Source organism: Leuresthes tenuis, unplaced genomic scaffold (genome assembly GCF_036924035.1).
Source record: "Leuresthes tenuis unplaced genomic scaffold, fLeuTen1.0.hap1 SCAF_9, whole genome shotgun sequence".
NCBI classification, from domain to species: Eukaryota; Metazoa; Chordata; class Actinopteri; order Atheriniformes; family Atherinopsidae; genus Leuresthes; species Leuresthes tenuis.
Window position 1 is genome coordinate 17174903 of NW_027325363.1, and position 19758 is coordinate 17194660.

General features: G+C 39.1%; 1 protein-coding gene across 1 annotated transcript in view; it reads left to right on the top strand.

Annotated features, from left to right (window-relative positions):
* The first annotated feature begins 15915 nt into the window (after positions 1 to 15915).
* pdgfd (platelet derived growth factor d) overlaps positions 15916 to 19758 on the top strand; it is a 60908-nt gene continuing 57065 nt past the window's right edge. The window contains exon 1 of the mRNA XM_072392593.1: positions 15916 to 16474. Coding sequence (XP_072248694.1) covers positions 16357 to 16474 — 118 coding nt within the window. The 5' untranslated portion in view covers positions 15916 to 16356. The remainder of the gene's footprint in view (positions 16475 to 19758) is intronic.

The following is a 19758-nucleotide window of genomic DNA, read 5'->3' on the forward strand; positions in this document are numbered from 1 at the left end:
TTTCATTTAAAAATACTTGTTTGGACTACTGAAAACCCCAGTTATTCTTATGGTGTTCTAAGAACACAGACTCACAATTCTGTCCATAGGTGGCTCCACTGGAGCCTAAGTGGGTGGTTCCTTTATTCAAGAGCACCTGGGCCCAGTGCATCAGGGCTAAAAAACGTTCAGGCTTCACCAATCTCTCTCTTGCCCTCATCTATTCGTTCAGTTGATTTCTGGTTTGTTCTTATTTATTCATAGCTTAACATATATTTTTATACAATAAATGATATTGAATGCATTTTACGTGTCCTTTCACGTTTTTTTGTCATGGTCTACTAAGCTGGGTCGTGACACTATTTAGACAGAATCTGGTGGGGTTTTCTTCTTTTATTCATTAACAGACTTTTTTGGTCGCAACAACAGCATCTGCCACCCCTGATTTTAACTTGTAATGGTGAAAGTATCTTTTTTTCTTTCTTTCGTTTAATTTTTTATTTTTTTTAAGTGTGCTGTTATCTTGTTGTTGGTGTGTGACCTGGAACAAAAAAGCAAAAATGTTGTGCTGGGCTGGAAACCAAAGTTGTTAACTGCAATATCTCAGCCCCAGGTCACTCTAGGGCAGTTTCAGGCAGTTTCAGGGTGGATCATAATGTGAATAAGTGAAAACAATAAGGGTGAATATGTGTTTTAACAGAAAACATACAAGGTGTCCGGGTGGATTTTACATGAAATCTAAATGCTCATAGGCTCCTGATGTTTATGTTGTAGATTAAAGCAACCACAGTCTATCAGAGTAAGATAGCTCAATCACTTTGTTTTTTTTAAGATTTCAAAGATATAAATTCAATGTGCTGCACAGCAACTTGTGGATTAAAATGGTTTAAAGTCATTGTAAAGTCAGTGTTAAATCGATTGTTCAATAACCAACTCAACGTGTCAGTGAGAGAAAGTTCTTAATACTAAAGTTTAAGAAGAACAAGTAGAAGTTTGCTCACTCTGGAGAACTCAGACGCTTTTATGTTAATGTGGACTGGAAAGTAAATCCTTGTGTTCACTGGGCTAATCTTGGATGTGAAACACCCTGACTGAAAATCGGTCCCATTTCAGCCCTAGTGAGAATACATTCTCAACCGGCCTGCTTGCAATTCCAGATGTGTTACCCACTGGAAACCTTTGGTGCATTGTGTGGAAGACAAAAAAAAAAAAGACTTTAACTAAAGAGGGCTGACAATGCTGTTGGACGGAAAAACAGAATAACTTTATATTCCAGTGATTTTCCATGTAGAAATTCTTCCGCTCCAATTCATCCAGTTTCCGCAGTCCATATGCATGTATTGTCGAGGAGTACGTTGTGGTATCAGACGCTACACCGTCAATGAAAGGGAATCATTCCAGGCCAATTATTTCTCAGCCAGATCCTCCTGTGTGCCTGCGGCAGGTGAGGAAACTCATCGCTGAGCAATTATTGCCCAGTGTGATGGCACCGTTTGTGTTGTGTGATCATTCTTCATGTAGAAAGCGAAGCCTAGTCACATTCTCACAATTTATACTGATCAAACAATCAAATTGTTTTACATTTTCTACATCTATGGCACCATACATTTTCTGAAAAAAATATCGGTTTTATGTGGGGAAAAAAAGAATTCCTGAGGACCGAGTGCTTAATGTATCATATGTGTAAGTATTATAATATGAAAATCAATGTCATCTTATACTTTGAAGATGGCTAGATAACCCAACATAACTGTTATCATGAATGAGGCCACAATTGCATTCTTCACCATTTTAAGTAGCGGTGACCTAAATGTGAGAGAAAGCCTTTGAGAAGAGGATCATTAATGTGATCCCTGGAATTGGCAGAGGAACAAGCAGAGACAAAAAAACAAGACACGCAGACCCCAGCCTCCTCAATGGAGCACCCCAGTGGTCAAAAGTGGCTCCCTGCAGTGATGATACAAAATTTTGGTATATTAATCAGAAATAAGAATCTTCTGGAAAACTGTGTCTGCATAACTACACTTAGTGAAGAAAATATAAGCAAAATGCAAAATAGATTACTGCCCTGTTTATACTGAGCCATAACAAAAAAAAAAGGGGGTTGGGGGTGGGGTGTGAGGGTAATACATAAGAATTATCCTTAGAGTAATTGGAAAGCATAGAGGGGTGGTAGGGAATGCAATAACAGTAAATGCCTCCGCAGACCACAATCTGTCATGTACAGGAATTAATGTGCCATTCGAGGCGGACATATCTAATGACTCTTTTTTTCTACCAGGAAAATATTTCCCCTCACCTTCATTTGAAATAAGAAAAAAAAAACTTTAAGAGCCTTAAAGAGTTATACTCTGTATGAGTATAGGATGAAATGATAGGGGTGCAAGTTTGCCACTTGAGAAGCAGAAAATATCAGTAACAATTTATCATTCATGCACCAGTATCTTTGATAAGTAAATCAATGGGGAATTAACTCTTCTTCTAGAGTAACAAGATATCTACTAACATATTGATGGTATGGCTTTGAAATAATCAAACAAGCTTGCATCAGTGATGGTGTATATTGAACCACGCTAGCTAGCTCCTCAATTAAACTTTACCAGTTTGCTCAAATTTTCAAACTTTTTTTTTTACGTTTGTGAGCATAAGTTAAAATGTTTGACAAAAAGCATTTTGTCACATTGAGTAGTATTGTGTTGCTTACCTTCACCTTAGATTTGCAAAACTGTGACAATGGGTGCAGTCGGCTAATAGGCTGATCAAAGTCATCAGGGTATCCAAGACAGGTGCGCAAGGAGTGATGTGCAGTATTCAGAGCAGAAGATTGGCTTGTTCTACTCCTGTCGCTTACCTTTTCTTGTTCACTGTGACTAAACTATCAAACAGCATGCTATTCTTGCTCAATCAGATTCCTGACACTATTGTTTCTGTTTTCTGCAGAGAGTTTGTCCTCGTAGGTTTACCCTTTCTCAGAAACTTGCCAATTATGCTCTGGGAGTACCTTCGCTGCTGGTTTTTCAAATATTTGCTAATTTAATAGTTATATCATTTCTCTTTTATTTACCCTCCCTTCCTCACTCTGATGTCTCTGGCCCCCAAACATGTAGCATTGCTTTGGCAGTATGTCAAGAATACTAGTCTACCAGTCAAAACTTGAGCATTGGGTTTTGTTATGCCCCAAGAATGTGCTGGAAAATTGTGCAATTGTGTACATAATGCTAGCAATTGCTAGCAAATATGGCTAACTCAGCAGCATACCACACCACAAATTAGGTGTGGCTGTCACTTTTTATTTGAAGTTTGAATATCTGTTTAAATTCATGGAAACTTTGAACATCAGTACCCCATTCAAACAGAATGTTTTTACATCTATGGTCCGCATGTTCTCCAGAGCGAAGGCTGCGTGGACAGATGCATCACGTACTTTATAGAAGTGTGCCGTCTGATTCAGCAGAGGGCATTTTAGTATTAGTTTGGCCTAATGCAAACTCTGGTAACCTCCAAACCTAAGCAAAGGAAGCTAAAATTAAATATTTGCTATATTGCAAGGAAAATGGAGAAAACTAGCTAGCAAATAGTCCTTAGAAGAAAACCATGACACCAAACAATGAGAAGTGGTCGTTGGGAGTCACAAAACAGGAAAATGCATTTTATTACCTGCATATTTGAGAATTGCCTCTCTTTGTGCTGCTTATGCCAACATCCAACCCTCACCATTTCTATCACAACAGATTATGATTGATTTAGAAATTATGGCTGATTATGAACAGTCATTAAGATGCTGAAGGAGCTTTCTGAACTGTTGTGGTTCCCTTATTTTCTTTTGGATTAACATTCTATTTAAAATTTCTATTGAAGACTCCATTGGGATTTGTTTTGTTTTTTCGAGTGCATATATGCATTTCTGGAGATCATGAGTTCAGACTGTAGACTTTTCATCAGCAGCTTCATGGGCAAACCAGCAGCATAGCTGTAGGGCTAGCATCAGTCCACCTCTTTGATGCAGCCTGAAATTTCTACAACTGGATTAACTGCCATAAAATTGTGTACATGTGGCCACGCTGCCTTAACATTTAAGTGTTAATGCCACCATGAAGTTCAAATTTTTTTAATGGACAAAACTCAAATATTCTCAGCTCAATCTGTTGGATTGATTGCTGTGAAAATTAGTACAGATCTTTATGAGACTGAGGTGCAAAATGTGCGTTCAGTACACTTTCCAAGCCGTGCTCTAAACTGAATGCGCCCGATTCAAGACATCTTAAGTAGGGCCGTGGATAAAATAATCTCAAGGTTAGATCAAAATCAAATCAAAATTTTTTCTGATTTATCCTCTCGATGCTCACTTGCACCAAATCAATATGCATTGAAGCAAGGCTTGTTGAGGGACACTGTTGCTACCTAAATTATTCAGTTTTTCACTTAGTCTTTTCAGAACCTTTGAAAATTTTTCTCAAAAAAAGCACCTTGCCAAAAACATAGGCTAGTGTCTACAGGAATGCCTCCTATGTCGGCATGTACTTACATGACCACACATATGTGTTTTCATTTGTGCGTGTTCGTGACATTTCAGTTAACAGTTTCAGGCAACAGATAAGCTTGTCTTGATAATCTTCCCTCTGCTATGCGTATTGACCCAGCTTAATGCACCGAGCGACCGATAAGAATAGCACAGAGACCCATTCCCAAAACACATTTGCAGCGCACACAAACGATAAATAGAAGGCACATACAACTGCAACCATTCAAAATCACAGGTTCTGTTTCAATTTCTTTTAAAAAGATTAATAAATGACATAATAACAAGGCTTTGCTGCAGATGATACACATTGACATGCAGACTGTTTAACTTCAAGGTTGCTATTTTGTTTTTTTTTACCCCCCTCTTAATGATGGTTTATAGCGTCATTGTGTTAAAACCGGGCACAACAGAATATAATTTCAGTTTTGGCAAATTACTCAAATGTTACTTTGTTAAAACAAAAGGGGCCAATTTAAAAAAGTCAATTCTGACTGGCCGAAGTGACAATTTGAGTCGAACGAAAACCATCTACTCTATGTTTGCCCAATTGTAATTTCAGGGGGATCAGAGCATGGATATTGCTGCAATCCTCTAAATTGGTTTCAAAGACTAAAACCAAAGCCATAGCAAACTACAAAAGCAAAAAGCGCTTACCGGCACAACTCTGGTGACTTAAAGCATAAATACATGGAGGAAGAGCTGGGTTTTGAAAAAAAAAAAAAGAAAAAACATGCTGACATTTGCATTGCAATAACATTTAGAGCCGTTTAAGCATCAGTTTTGTGCACCTTAAAAAAAGCTTGCCAGAGACTTAGTTAAATAGCAGGGACAGCAGCCTACGTAGGAGAAACTTTAAAAAATAAAATAAAATCAGAAACACGGATCCACACAGGAGTTTTGTTTCTGAAGAGGTCAAACCTTTAAAAGCAAATGACAGACCGCAGCCTTTGTAATTTCAAGCATGACAAACAAAAAGGTAGAAGAACAACAGTGATGCTCCATTCACACTGGATTACAATGGCCCAGTCAAAGTCCAGACCTCAGTTCAATCTAGATGATATTATGGGATCTTAAGATAGCAGTGGATGAACAAATACCTCAGTGTACTGAAGCAAAGCTCTAAGTAGGGCCAAAATTCAACCGCAACAATGTGAGTCACTGATGACGTCACACGGAATCAGTTGCTTCAAGTTACTGCTTCTTAGTTTTTCTCACACACTTGTGATGGATGGAGGAGTCTGCAGGGCCTACTGCCTGCTCGTTAGGGTTAATGACTGGCACCTGGCTGGGTGTGGCTACCCAGGTCAGAGCAGAAAGGCTCAGCTATGGGAAGCCACTCTCTCTCTGGACTCCAGCAGGGTTGGACCTCCAGCACAACCTGTGAGGGTTTTTTGGGGCCTTTTTAACAGCCATTAACCCTAACGAGCTGGCAGTAGGCCCTGGAGACTCTTTGATCTATCACACACTGCTTCTAGCTTTTATTCTTCAAGGGGTACCACGACAGTGGTCGTCAACTCAATAAGTCAACCTAGATTTTCCAACACTGGATATGTTAGCAATCACATGACACTGGTGGAGTTGGTATCAGACAACCAAGTACAATTATACTTGTACCAGACTAAAGAGTTAACACAGCCACTGCAGCCGAAGCAGGAAGAGAAGCTAACAAAAAAGGGAAATGATGTATACTGTGTAAATGCGTAAATTAATAAGCTGATCAATATCAAATGCCACATGGCTATTGCACAAGATCTGAAGATTTCCGACTGTATATTCTATTAAATGAGTGTGCTGTAAGTGTATTATTGAAGCTTGTGAGAATGTTTCAGTCTTATTCTGTCAGATGCAACACTGGCAGTTTAAAATGCTCTTTGCACCAAATAACAAACCAGCGACTCAAACCAGTCAGTGGACTTTTTGCGAAAGTCTTAGTTCCTCTTTTGAAACGTTAAGACTTTAGTTTAGCACTGATTTTAAGCATAACATTTTGTATAATGAATACGTGCATCTTTTGATGCAATTTGGCCGGATTGTTGCACACACACTGGGGGAGAAAACAGCAAGGAAATACTTCAGTGATGACTTTGATAAAGGAAAATCATAACGTAAGCTTCAAATCCTTAAAAAGAATTATTGGTCAAGAACTGAATGGCCAGGTGCGAGCGCTCTTACATATCTCCAAAGTTTGGGGTCCAAACCTAACCTACTCAGTAGAAAGTCAAGTTTGCAACATAACTTGGAGTGGTGGTACACCCCAGAGAGAAGGAGCAAACCAGCTTTGTGACACAGAGAAGTCAGAGTTGAACTTGAAGTTTTGTCCTGATGCAAAAAAAAAAATCTAGTTTGGGTTGAAAGAGGGTGTACTTTTTTTTTTTTTAGCTTGCCTCTGATCAACAATCTAAGTCGTACCTATTAACGTTTACGTACTACTTTCAAAAGTCCGGCCTGCAAGCGGTGACATTATCAGATCGACACATACAATTGTGGCTTTTAATTATATATATGATTATACAGATGATGATTTTTTAGAAGAAGAATCTGTCAGACTGTGTCATCAAATAAATAGCAGGGCTGTCTAAACTTCCCTGCTGCGTGTTTTCCCCCATGATAATTAGCTGTAGAACTTAATTATACATAATTCAGAGCGCTTCAGTGCAAGTCAAATTTAATAAGGACATATAACAGTGGATGCGGAAAGCTCCAAGCTTTGCTGAGCATAGCTCAGGAAAGCAGGTGTCCAGTGTAATCCTAATACAAGAAATGAAAAGCCAGCATATGAAGAATTGTTTAATCTACAGTATAAATTCAGTCAACATGCCCACAAATGATATATAGTCTCAAAATATCAAAAGCTGGGATGGCAAAGAAGCACGTTCTGCTTGTGTCAGAACACACACACATATACATTGCCCTTCATGCACAGTTACTTAAACCTACACAGCAGAAGTCCACAATACCTCTCTGCCTTCGCTAAACACACACACAAAAAAGGAAAAAAAAAACCTTACCAACGTCGCATGCATCCCTGTTCATACTACACAACTCAGGCACACTAACATATGAGGGAACACACAAACTTCTTTGCTCATACACACAAAAAAGCTGAGCTCATTAAGAGATACCCAGAGGGCAGCCAAGATAGACAAGCTTTGGGAACCAAGAGAAATCTGTTATTCTGACCTGAAGAGACACACTGAATACCCAGAGGAAAGAAAATAATTAAGGAAGACGACGTGGTGCTTTATCCTGATGACTTGAAATTATACAGAATCAAATAAAAGATGGATTTAGCATCAGTCACAGGTAATCCCACATTTTGTTCGATAATGTCTCAACCCCCCCCTCATTTCAGCACATTGCAACAACACTCGCTAAATCAAACAAATTGGCTTAATGCTGAAACTTTAGTGGGAAAAGACTGACAGACTTCGATAGAACTAAAACTTAAGGAGGTGGTATTTTGACTCAAAAGGCTGTCAAGGAACTCTTAAAACAGCCACTTTGGTCATCTTCGATTCATGTCACATCGATGTGCAACAGTAACAACTGTTCAAAAGAGAAGATGTCTTTCTAAAACAAAACACAAGTCTCGGAGAAACTGTGCAACCTAATCCATATTTGGCCATCTGTATGCAGAAGATATTCCAAACCCCTACATCCTAAAAGCCGCTGTACACCTTCAAGCATGTGTTAAAACAAGCAAAGTAACTCCAGTAATCCCAGTGTCATTTATAATCTACACCTCCTTTTCAAACTTTACTTTTTACATTTGGTTTGTATCAATAAGGGACTAAAGTTTAGTTCAGTCTCTGTGTCACAACTCCCAAAACACAGAGCACATCTACTTCTTCTAAAGTTAAATTACTTTACCTGGTATTAAGTCGAAGGGCGCGGAGGATGAGAATGTTGCTGGGATTAAAACAGGAAAGCAGAAAAGAGGAAGAAAAGAAGAAAAAAAGGAAGGAGGCAACAGGCCCGACGCATGGACATTATCTAGTTTTTGCTCATTTCCCTCCACCAAACCTTTACCAAATTACCTTTTGTTAAGAAAAAAGACGTTTTCCCTTTAAAGTCACGGTTTCACCTGTACAGAATCCTGCAAAAGCACAGCAACTGTAGAAATGTGTGCCTGACCTGAGAGACCAAACACGTCTCCGCCTTTCCAACACCAAAGGAATAACATTCAAAACATTAGTGGCAGCTCTTTCCAGTGCAATCAGTCACGCTTACACCTTCTTTTACAAAAACAAAAAGTGGTCGGTATCAGCTCGCATAGCTCTGCCCAGGCAGATGTCAGGTGAGATGCTTGAGACTGACAACCTATTACAGACTTTTGTTTCTATAGGTTCTGATGTGTCTGACGGGCACAAAGAGCTGAGTGGGACAAGACACCTCGAAACTGCGTTTAGTTTGTAGGTTTGCAAACAGCTTGTCCCTTGACACTATAAAAACTTTATGCTCTGTGATGAAAATATTTCTTTGTGACCAAATAAACCAGAAGGAGCAATCTCATCTTTACGGGCCGCTTCCTTGAGACCGGAGGTTCAACACTCTTGATTTCTTCGATAAGTCAGCAGCAGCTGATAAATGCAACTTTTAAATTCTGCCGAAGCATGTACATGCGCGGCGTAAATCAGCTCATGAAGACACACACATACACACACACACACTGAGTGCCATCATACTGTGTAATCTACTGCTGAAACTGAAGTAGCTTTGACATTTCTTCAAACTCCATACTTCAGTTGGCATTTCATTTTGAACATTTGCAGAGCTCATTTTGCACATGTAGTCCTCAATGCTAATGTATTTCAAGTTAAAGCACACACACACACACATACACACTGCATTTCCATAATGAGCCACAGGAGAAGACCAGGAATCTGTCAAAACAACAGGCATGGATGACGGCATCAAAACCACTGTTGGAGAGGTTTCTGTGTCATGGGGGCGCAGTATGATATCTCTTTTGATACTGGCCTACAACGCCATAGCTTAATCCCACCACCTGCATAAAAGATGCATAAAAATGCTCCAAGTCTATAAAAAAAAGTTTTAAAAATAGCAATTATTCTTTGCATCCACATGCATATGCGGGCAGCTGCATCATGCATTACTTCCAAGTGTCTGAGGACAAACAGTTGAGATGCATGTTCACATAAGGAGCATCTTGGAAGCACAAAGCCATCACTGCGGCGTTTTCTATGTTATCTCGTGTTAAATCTCTGCTTGTGACTGTACTCGCTGTGTCAGAAAAAAAACTATTTGTGTCTATTATTCTGCCATTTCGACAACTGTATCATAGAGGCAGAGATACCGAGACAATATATATATACATATACAAACTGCCTTAAAGTATCTGTCTGACTAAACCATGGTACTTGAGTTAATCTCCAGTTCTTTCTGTTTTTTTTTTCCCCCTTTCTCCAAAAAAACAATTTTCCCGTTATTAGCATTTCCTTCTCATATGTTTAAAAAATATCAATCTCTTTCCTCTTCTTTTTACACAACTCCAGGTGAAGTTAACCAGAGCATGCTGCGTTCATAGTCACTAGGAAACAAAATGAGGCGTTCAGTGTCATTAGGAAACAGTGTGAGTACTTGTTTCAAGGATGTCAGACTTCGGTTTTAAATTACCCAGTATTTTTATGTGGTTTAAAATATAATTTCCCATATTTTTCGGACCATAAGGCGCCCTTAAAATCCTTTAATTTTCTCAAAAATCAACAGTGCGCCTTAAAATGCGGTGCGCCTAATGTATGAATTAATTCTGGTTGTGCTTTCTGACCTAGAACTGATTTTATGTGGTACACGGCGCTCAAAAATCTGTCAAAATGTTTTAGCATGGCCTTGATAAGCTACGAAGCTGCACTGCTTGATGGTTTGAGCATTACGGCCACCGTAGTCATGAGCCTCGCGGAGTAATACGATCTGTATGAGGTGTGTGCATTCATTCATTCATTCATTTTCTATACCCGCTGCCCTAAAAAGGACTCCTGTAAAGAGATATGCTTATGAAGCGGATTTCAAACTCCCCGCTATCAGTCACGCAGTACAACAAGTGAGTTGAATAAAGTTTGACTTATCTGAGTTTTGTTTCATTTAATGCACCTTATAACCCGGTGCGCTTTATGTAAGAAAATAGACCCATTAGCAGTCAGTCATTGATATTGCGCCTTATAACCCGGTGTGCTTTATAGGCCGAAAAATACGGTAGTTTTTTAAATGTTAATTGAACTGTTTCTTTAAAAAAAAATTTTTTTTAATAATTAATTAATTAAAATAATGAATTGCTCGTCATTTTTTAAATGTTGATCATTTAAAAATGTTAAGAAAAAAGCCACAAAGTCAAGAGTTGCACAGGCTGCTCCCATGCACCATGCAAATTAATCCCAGTTATGACGACTGAATGAAAATAATCCAGGGTTGTTTTATATGTTGCAGGAAAAAGTAACTGTGAAACATGGAAAATAATTATTTCCCTTCCTTTCATGTGAGATGGTCCAGTGTTTATTATTTCTACAGAGATAATAAAGAAAACATTGATGCACTTTTCCTCTGCATTTTGGGAGTTTGACCAGCTTTTGTCATAGTTTCCACATAGATATTTCATGGTCATTTCACACTATTATGAACCTTCCCAAGGAAGAAGGACTATTTGGTGCTATCATGTATACCAGATGAGTGATGACTAAGACAAAGAAGTCTATATGACTTGAACAGAACAAAGGTAATCATTAAAAACTCCAAATGGGTGTTGAGTGAAACAAAAATAGAAAGCATCACTACCAGAAATGTACAAGAACAGAGTACTTTTCAAATAAAACCAGAGAATATAAGTGAATTGGAAAGTTCATGCCAACACAGTAAAACAATGTGACAAGATGGAACCCAAAACCATCACATATAGCATCTTTGTCTTTGGATTTAGCTTCGTTTGTCTTATGTCTTTAGTAATGCTACAATGAGGACTGGAAAAACACTAATCTAGAGATGTGCAAATATAAACAACAGCTACATCTACAAAGTCTGAATTAGAGCATATACTAAGGAGATTAAATGTTTGCAGATGTTTCAATTCCTATAAGACAATACCCCCAAGGAGCTGTCTGATTGACCCCTTATTCATATGTCAACAAATGTTGTCATATAGGCATCATGACAGAGTCATTAAGAACGATCATCATCTACAAGAAGAACAAGAAACCCTGCAGCAGATGCACACCCCCTGCAGGGCCCCGATCTCTCCATCATCGAATCAGTCGTGGATTACATGAGACAGAAGCATCTGAGATAGCCTAAATCAACAAAAAACTTCCAAGCATGCTCAGAGCAACCTTAAAGTTACAGTGACATTTTAATGACTTTGTAAAATAAAAGTAAGTTGCAATGCCTTTCAGATATGCTTGAGGATATGTAAGATACTGTGCCTCTGATAGATTCTTCCATAAATGTTTCAGTACCTTTTCTGAATTGTTTTTTTTAAATTTTTTTCTAAGTCATATCTCTGCCTCTAAACTCTTTGAAAATTCAATGATACATTAACATTCAAATAGTTCCGGTTCAAATATATCTTAGAGTTTGAGGTAGCAGTGAGGAAACAATAACAAAGGAGACAAACTGATTTAATCAAAAACTATGTTTCCGTCTGTAATCGTTTTGCAAAACCAATTTTACAACTTTGAAATGAACCATTCATATCTATCTGAGCCGCTGTCCTTCTACACAACAGAGCTGCCACCTCAATAAATGGCACACAAAGAGAGTGCTGTTCGGAGGGGTAATGAAGAAAACAAAAGTGGGGGAAACATTGGTTTTAGATACTGTTTGTGTGGATTAGTTTGAGGGTACACATTTGAAAAATAGAGGACCATGTGAGCTACCTTGTGAAAGATAGACCAACATAGATGCAATTTGTTATAGATAGTGGGTGGAAAGCATTTGAGATGGGTGCTACATCCAGCTCAATAGGTAGAAGTCAGTAATTCTTACTGTTCCCTTTATAAGACATGGGTGATTACCTGTCATAGACAATTTCCAACAAATTACTGACAATGACTGGCAAAATCAAGACTCCCATCCACCCATCGTCCACAACCACCAGATTAAGCTCACAGCGTGATGATTGACCTGTTGGTGCTGGAGAAATCCACTAAACAAAGAGTGAAATCTGCAATGTTCTTTAAAACATTGCCAATCAGAAGCTCTAACTTTTCTTTAAGACTGCCATTACTTACATAAAAAGGTATGTTTTCAAGCAAATTTCAACTACTTGATGTTAGAAAAATTCTTGAGTTAAGACTCAGAGTTTTGCCCAAGGGCGCTTCAGCACTCACAACAGGCTTGTCATTGAGGTGGATTAAATCAATTTATTGTAAGAGCCAAGCTTGCTACACCCATATAAACAGACATTGGACATGAGGGTAACAGTATGTCTGTGCACTGTGTGTTCGCTTCAGGGAAAACAAGACAAATGCCAGATCATTCAAGCAGACACATGCTGTGGACACCAATTCACACACACACACAAAGATGGAACCGAGAGAGCGGAGAATACAGTAAGAGAAAGATTATATCTGCTACTGGCACAGCACCGTAATCCACTAAAGCAGTATTGATACTCTAAGCCAATATTGCAGAACATGGTTATTGTGAAGTACTATTTACAATAGCTAGTGTGCATCACTGTGGTAATGGTTATGTTTTCTATAGATTTATTTTGTTTATTTATGACATTTTGCATTATTTCCCTTTTATTAAAGTCTTGGCAGATCATATTTTCATTGCAGTAAGAAATTGCAGTAATTCATCTGTATCTGTGTGTGCATGGGTGTGTGTGTGTAGGTGCACGCACATGAGGTATGACACATTTGTGCCTGCCAGCGATCTTTATGTGCACTTACAATTCACTCCCAGGGTGCATATGCCTTTGAAGCTTAGCAGGATAGTCTAATAGCCTTTAATTTGAATTAATTTCTCCTCTCTATTAATAACCTATATAATTCCCTAAGTGGTTCCAACTTTTAGGTGCTGCAGTAGTCATTAGCCGGTTGCAGGGTAATGGGAAGCCTTTGTGCTGAATCAGCTGAAACCTCAAGTTGACAAGTTCATCCCATAAAGTCTAAATAATGATCAAAATTAGGTGTGATGGTGACAAGAAATTAAAGCAAAGAACAGTTGCCAACAATAAGCATCTGACCATCGGGTGACAAAAATAGAGGCTGAATTAAGGAATGATTAACTAAAAAACACTTATCCATATGGCAATAAGTAGAAAGCATTGGCCAAAAACCTTTATGTGCTGTAAACAAAACCCAGCGAATTTCACTGTGTACCTACAGTATGTTCAGCCTCCAGAGTGTTGCATCCTGACAGGTGAGTATGTGTCTTACACAGATAGCCTTCTGTTGTCCTATGCAGCTCTGAAAAAGCAAGCGTGAACAAGGTCCACACTTAGTTCTGTATTATCTGTATCATCATCTGCAGTTTGCATGTGAAAATGGCTCTGGTGTGTAAGAATTTTTCTTGTCCGAAAAGAATCTTGCATAGTGTTGAGATGTTTGGGAAAGTGCTTTATTCAACGCACAGATTGCTCAAAATGAATGGGGCCACCATGACCCATCAGCCTCCTTCACACATCGGTTGCACCTTATCTGCACGGGAAAACCACCCTCAAATAAAAGCCACTGATTTTCCTTTTTGGTAATTCACACAAGCCACACAGAAGTGTCTCAGTGCCACATCAGTATGTGCTTACACACGTCCTGGAAAACCATCTGAGTGATGACAGCTTTGTTCCTGAGATCAGTGTGTTCTGAGGTGCTGGCTCTCCCTTTGGAGCTCTTATACACCAAAGTGATATCAGGATCAAGAGGAGACAGGCAGACCCCCGGCTGTGTGTCGGGCAGAACAGTTGACAACCCCACAAAGGTAGCCTCCAACTGCTTACCCCAACGTACAATGTATTCGTGTTCAAGAGGACACAACTTTGGCATACAGAATGAAACAGGAGACTATAAATTATTCAATAGTCAAAAAACGTAAACGAAAAAATTTTGTATTAAGTCAGTTAATTATTAGTTCACTTTGTATCATTCAGCATGATTCTAATTCAATTATAGGCTGTTTTACTGTTTTTTTATTTAAAAAAAACTATGTTTCAGTTTCAACTAACACATATTTTCACATAATTTGTTTGTTTGAATGGGGATTTTGTAAATGTATGTTTTATTGAGTATTTAAGCTTAATGCACCGAAAGGTAACACAATTAAAGTTGCATTAACTTTAATTACAAAGTTCATTCACTTCATTGAACAGTCGGGCATAGTGATCTCTGTCACTGCCCGACCCAACGGTGTTTTAATATGACAAGTTTTCTGGAAAAAAAAAAGCAATCACAGATGCTCCAGATGCACAACAAAGACACATCAGTCCCTATTGAAAGTGATGTGAAAAAAGAACTGTTGGCTTGTGAATCATTCCCTTTTGAATCATTGTGTTTTGCATTTTGGCCATTATCATCTTCCTCTTTCAAAACCAGTTGTATGACGTGAGTTTTGATTATTATTGCAAAGTATGTAAACTAAGCGTGCCCTTTGACCTGCAGGTCACAAGGTATGCCGACCCTAAACCATATGCTTCCTCAGCTTTATGCTAATTGGGACCATCATGTTTTACTGAAGACCCTAAAGCCACCACTTATGAACAAGTTTTGTTACTACAGAAGTTGCCCCCTGCTGGACGTTGAGTAGAATGCACGTTGACAGCGCCCACGCAGGGGCTACATTTTTGAGACCTGAGACTATAACTGTCTTTTATAGTCTAACAGTCTGTGCTTTTATAGAAAATTCAGCGCGCAAAACCTTGGCAGCGCTGCAGAAATTCGAGATTTGCATTATCACACGACTGTCTCAATGGCCTGTATTTCACAAAGTTGCCCATTTAATAAAATCTTTGGAGATTAAGGAAAAATAAATCGTATTGTATGGAGAGAGCGTCATTTACAGTAAATACTTGGTAATGTACAATTATTACAGCGTCTTGTTTACTGGGACTTTACATGTTATCTTTTTCTGTAAAAAAATGCATAGGTGTCTGGAAAAGGATTAGGGCTAAATTCATGGCTGCCTGTGGTGATTTCTCCTCAAGGAGAAAAAAAAAATAAACATCTTCAGTGACACATTCATTCGTTCTCTCTGCAGACAGATGGATGTTGTGTTTGTTTTTGTTATAGTTTTTCTTCTTTTATTCTATTTCATCATCCATACTTTTTCTTTTTTTTTTACTCCTTGTCTGACCTCCCGGCCCAGCACCTCTTGCTGTTACACACCCACAGACACACGCGCGTCGTGTGCGCGCACCGGTCAGTTGGCAAAGTTTGACGCGCGCCGACTTTCACTGTGCAAAGGCGTTAGATAGGAGCCAGGCTGAGCAATGCTGGATATTTGTCAATGACTGAATAGAATTTTTTTGGGCTTCACAGTGATAAGAATTTCGGCGCCGATAAGCTCATGTCTGACCGTGAACGGAGATATATTATCCTCCACCTGCTCGTTGCTGTCTCGGAGTTTTGTCCTCAGGGTCTCCGGGTGCGCCTAACTTTCACAGCAAGCTCTTCGAAGTTGTGGCACAAGACGGGACATCGTGTCCGGGCGCCTGCAGTCGGAGTCAACAAGTGGCTCTCATGTTCTTGTAGAGGAACTATACTGTGGGAAAGCTCAACTTTGCTGAATGGAAAGCTGCCAAAGAAAAAATAAATTGATCTTGGGGTGTTTTAAGTAGATCATCTTTCATTTGACCCGCTGGAAGTGTGAAAAGGACGAGGTTCGAAAACGCGCACGAGTTTGTCAGCACCATGAGAGGACCGGTGGCTGCTCAGATGTGGATGGTTTTATTGGTGGGGACCATAACCGGAGTTGGAAAGGCTCAGGTTTCTAATGCCAAAGTGTTGAGGGGTATCAGCAGGAGAAACGGTGAGATGTCTTGTTTTTTGTTTTTATTTGTTTGCTTTTCTTGTTGCTTTTTTCATTTTTTTTACTGTAGCTACTGTTTCAGTTGGCTCACTTTTATGCTGAAGGCTGTGTCCTTTATATAGTTTCGAAAGAGAATTTCAATGCAACATTGCAATCTTTTTTTTTTTTGTGCATTCCACGTCACAGCTATGGTACTGTCTTGAGAGCTTTTTAGGTATTAATGAGACAATGGAGAAACATGCCCCTGACTGATTGCGTTGAGTAGCTTTGTGGTGTTGAGGTCATATTTTGCACAGCTTCCAATGGAAGTTTAATTGTTTTAAGTGGTTGCAAACCAGGTTTTGTTTGAAGACAAATTGTTCCACGTTGTAAGTGAAATCCAGACACACAAGCCTCAGCCATGTGGGTGATAAAATCATTTTGATGACACCATGTCATGGATACAGGGCATCTGTCCTTGTGCAAGCTGAAGTCAACAGATTCCCCGATCCTCTTTGCATATCTAACTTGTGCCATGATTACTTTTATGTGTGTCCTGAGGCTAAAGTCAGGGTGAAGTGGCCAGCCTCTGATTGCACACTCCACACTCTCAGTTGTGAGGAGGTTCCTTTTGGCTTTGAAACATGAAAATACCAGTGTATTAAGTTCTAACCTGAATGATTGCCCCTCTGGCCTGTATCACCAATCACCCCTGTGTGTTTTCTGTGTGTGTAAAGCAAAAAAAAATAAAAAGGTGAGAGGGTTACTAAAAGTTCGACTCTTTTCTCCCCTAAAACTGTTAATCGTTCATTTTTCATCATCTGTTCATGATAAATCATTTGAGCCAAAACCTATTATTTCATAAATCTGCAGCAGAGTTGTATCATTTTGACTTTTAAGTGTGCAGCATCCACAAGAAGTTTGACTGATAGCACTGTGTCACATGTGCTTGTCTTGTACATCAAACAAGCATGTGTACACTATAAATGATCTGGCTCAATACGTAGCCAAAGCTGTGCTGTAGCAGCACTGTAAGAAGGCAGCGGCAGGATAGAAATGTAGGAAATGATGACAAAGAAATGGCTTGTTACAAAGTAAAAGCTGATGCTCTTAGAAGACAACAGCTGCACCAGCTCTGTTTGGTGAAGGCTCAAAATTCCAGCAGCAAGATAAAAAGTTTCAAGGGAAGAAAAAGTATTGAGCAGGAGGATCAGATGTGTATACATAAATATATGTGCAGTAGATAAGGTTTAATATTGCATATTTGGGTGATTTTCAGGTTTCTTGTAAAAAGGCCCATTAACAAATTGTCTCAACTCCCAAAGTCTAATGATACAAATATTTGATTGACATCAGAATCGGAATGGTCTTTATTGCCAAACAGGTTTGGACACATTTGCTGCTATGTTTTAGGACAGTAACAATAAGCACATCTAGACAAATAGCAAGTAGAGTAAAAAACACTAATGAACAAAAAACAATATGCATGTAAAAGGTTGATGATAAAAGCCTGATGTTGACTTTTTAATTTCTACATTTTTTTTTGGACAGCAGTGAAATGCTTCAAAGCATAAAGCCCTTTCTCACACAGCGTTCCTCTCATAGCCTGTTCTGATCTTTTCATCCTTGCCTTCATCGTGGCCTCCTGTCATTTTTTTTGGCAGCGTTTTTCAGCTGTTATTTTCAACAACCTTGTCCTGTCCCGGAACTTTCCACATTTCCAACAGCCTTAGTTTTAAAATCCAATGTGATTTTCTGTTTCCTTTAATGATTTACAATGAAAAATGTTTTCTTCTCTCTTAACTTGAAACGATATCGGCTATTGCCTTTGTAGAGTGGTGTTGGTTAGGCAGTGGTGGATGTAGTAAATCCTAAGAATTTGTTCGTTCACTGTGTCTTACCTCACTGTTTGGTTAGGTTACATAACTGCTGTTGTGTGTGATGTTTGTGACACACCTACTAATATTACAGTCAAAACTGACTTAGTTGTCATCGAAACCACAGAATGCTTCATGAGGCTGACTCAGGAGTTTTTGAGCTAAGATGATAACTTTGTTATAGATTGTCACTCGGTGGGATGGGGCGGGTATTTAAAGAGGATTCTCCTGACACATTTGTCAAACCATATATTTGAACTGATAATGTCATGTCAGATTGGTACGATTAAACAATTTCATGATCACACAGGCTGTGTGATCGCTGCTCTTGAGATAGACTGCATGTTAGATGTTTAGATGTGAGAGCTCTTTAATCCACTGAAGTCTTGCAATAATTCACTGTTTAGAAGTTATCCTTACTTGTATGTTTGTGTGTGTGCGTGTGTGTGTGTTTCCCTTAACATCCAGCTTATGTGGAACATGAGAGCTTAGTTCCGTTATTTGATTGACTGGTGGTGATTAGAGTAGCTTCCTTGTACATGCTGATAGAGACTCTGCAGCTCCCGCTCGTCCAATAACTACTGTGAACGTGCTTTTGTGCGCACCCCCGTGTGTTCGAATGTGAGTGTTCGTGTATAAATGTTCTGACAGAATGTCTTAGCTCACGTCGAGGAATTCCCCCCAAGCTTTTCCTCCTGAGGTTGTTCAGCATTTTGCTCGTTCTTTTTCGCCTGCGATTGAAGTGTGTCTGTGTGTGCATAAAAGGGGTTGGGGTGAGGTAAGGGGTGAGTCAGACTGTATTATTTATAAAAGGAAACAGAAAAAAACAACAAAAAAAAACCTCACATGTAAATACATTGAACAGAGCACACATAATTGTGTCCTTCTGCTTCAAGTGACTTATCTCAACATACACAAATACAGGCAAACACACAAACCCAGACATGACAGTGCCATCTTTAAACATTGCAAACCCTCACATATATTCACTAGGGTATAACATGCAGGATAAAAATAATCTTATTTTTCCCCTTGTCACACTTAGTCATGTCCATGTCAGCTGCTGAGTTGCAAGTTACATCCACTGCGACTCATGGTTGATGCAGAGTAGTTGCCTGAAAAATTTTGAGACTGGCTGTATTCTGTGTATGTGCTAACATGAAGTTCTGGTTCTTCTTGCACGCATAGGGGGGAGATCATAAAATGAGACTCTTCCACTGAAAAACAACATAGGTTTTATTAAAAAAAAAAAAAAAAACTTATATTCCTGGACACTTTTTAGGTCATCGAAGATGTCTGAAGTGTTACTACGTGTTGAGGGAAGAGACATTAAACTACGTAAGCCAACAATCACTCTTCCTGCTCATGACTATGTCTGCACATAGAGGAGAAGCCTGTGTTGTGTGCATGTGTGACAGAGAGTGCAGT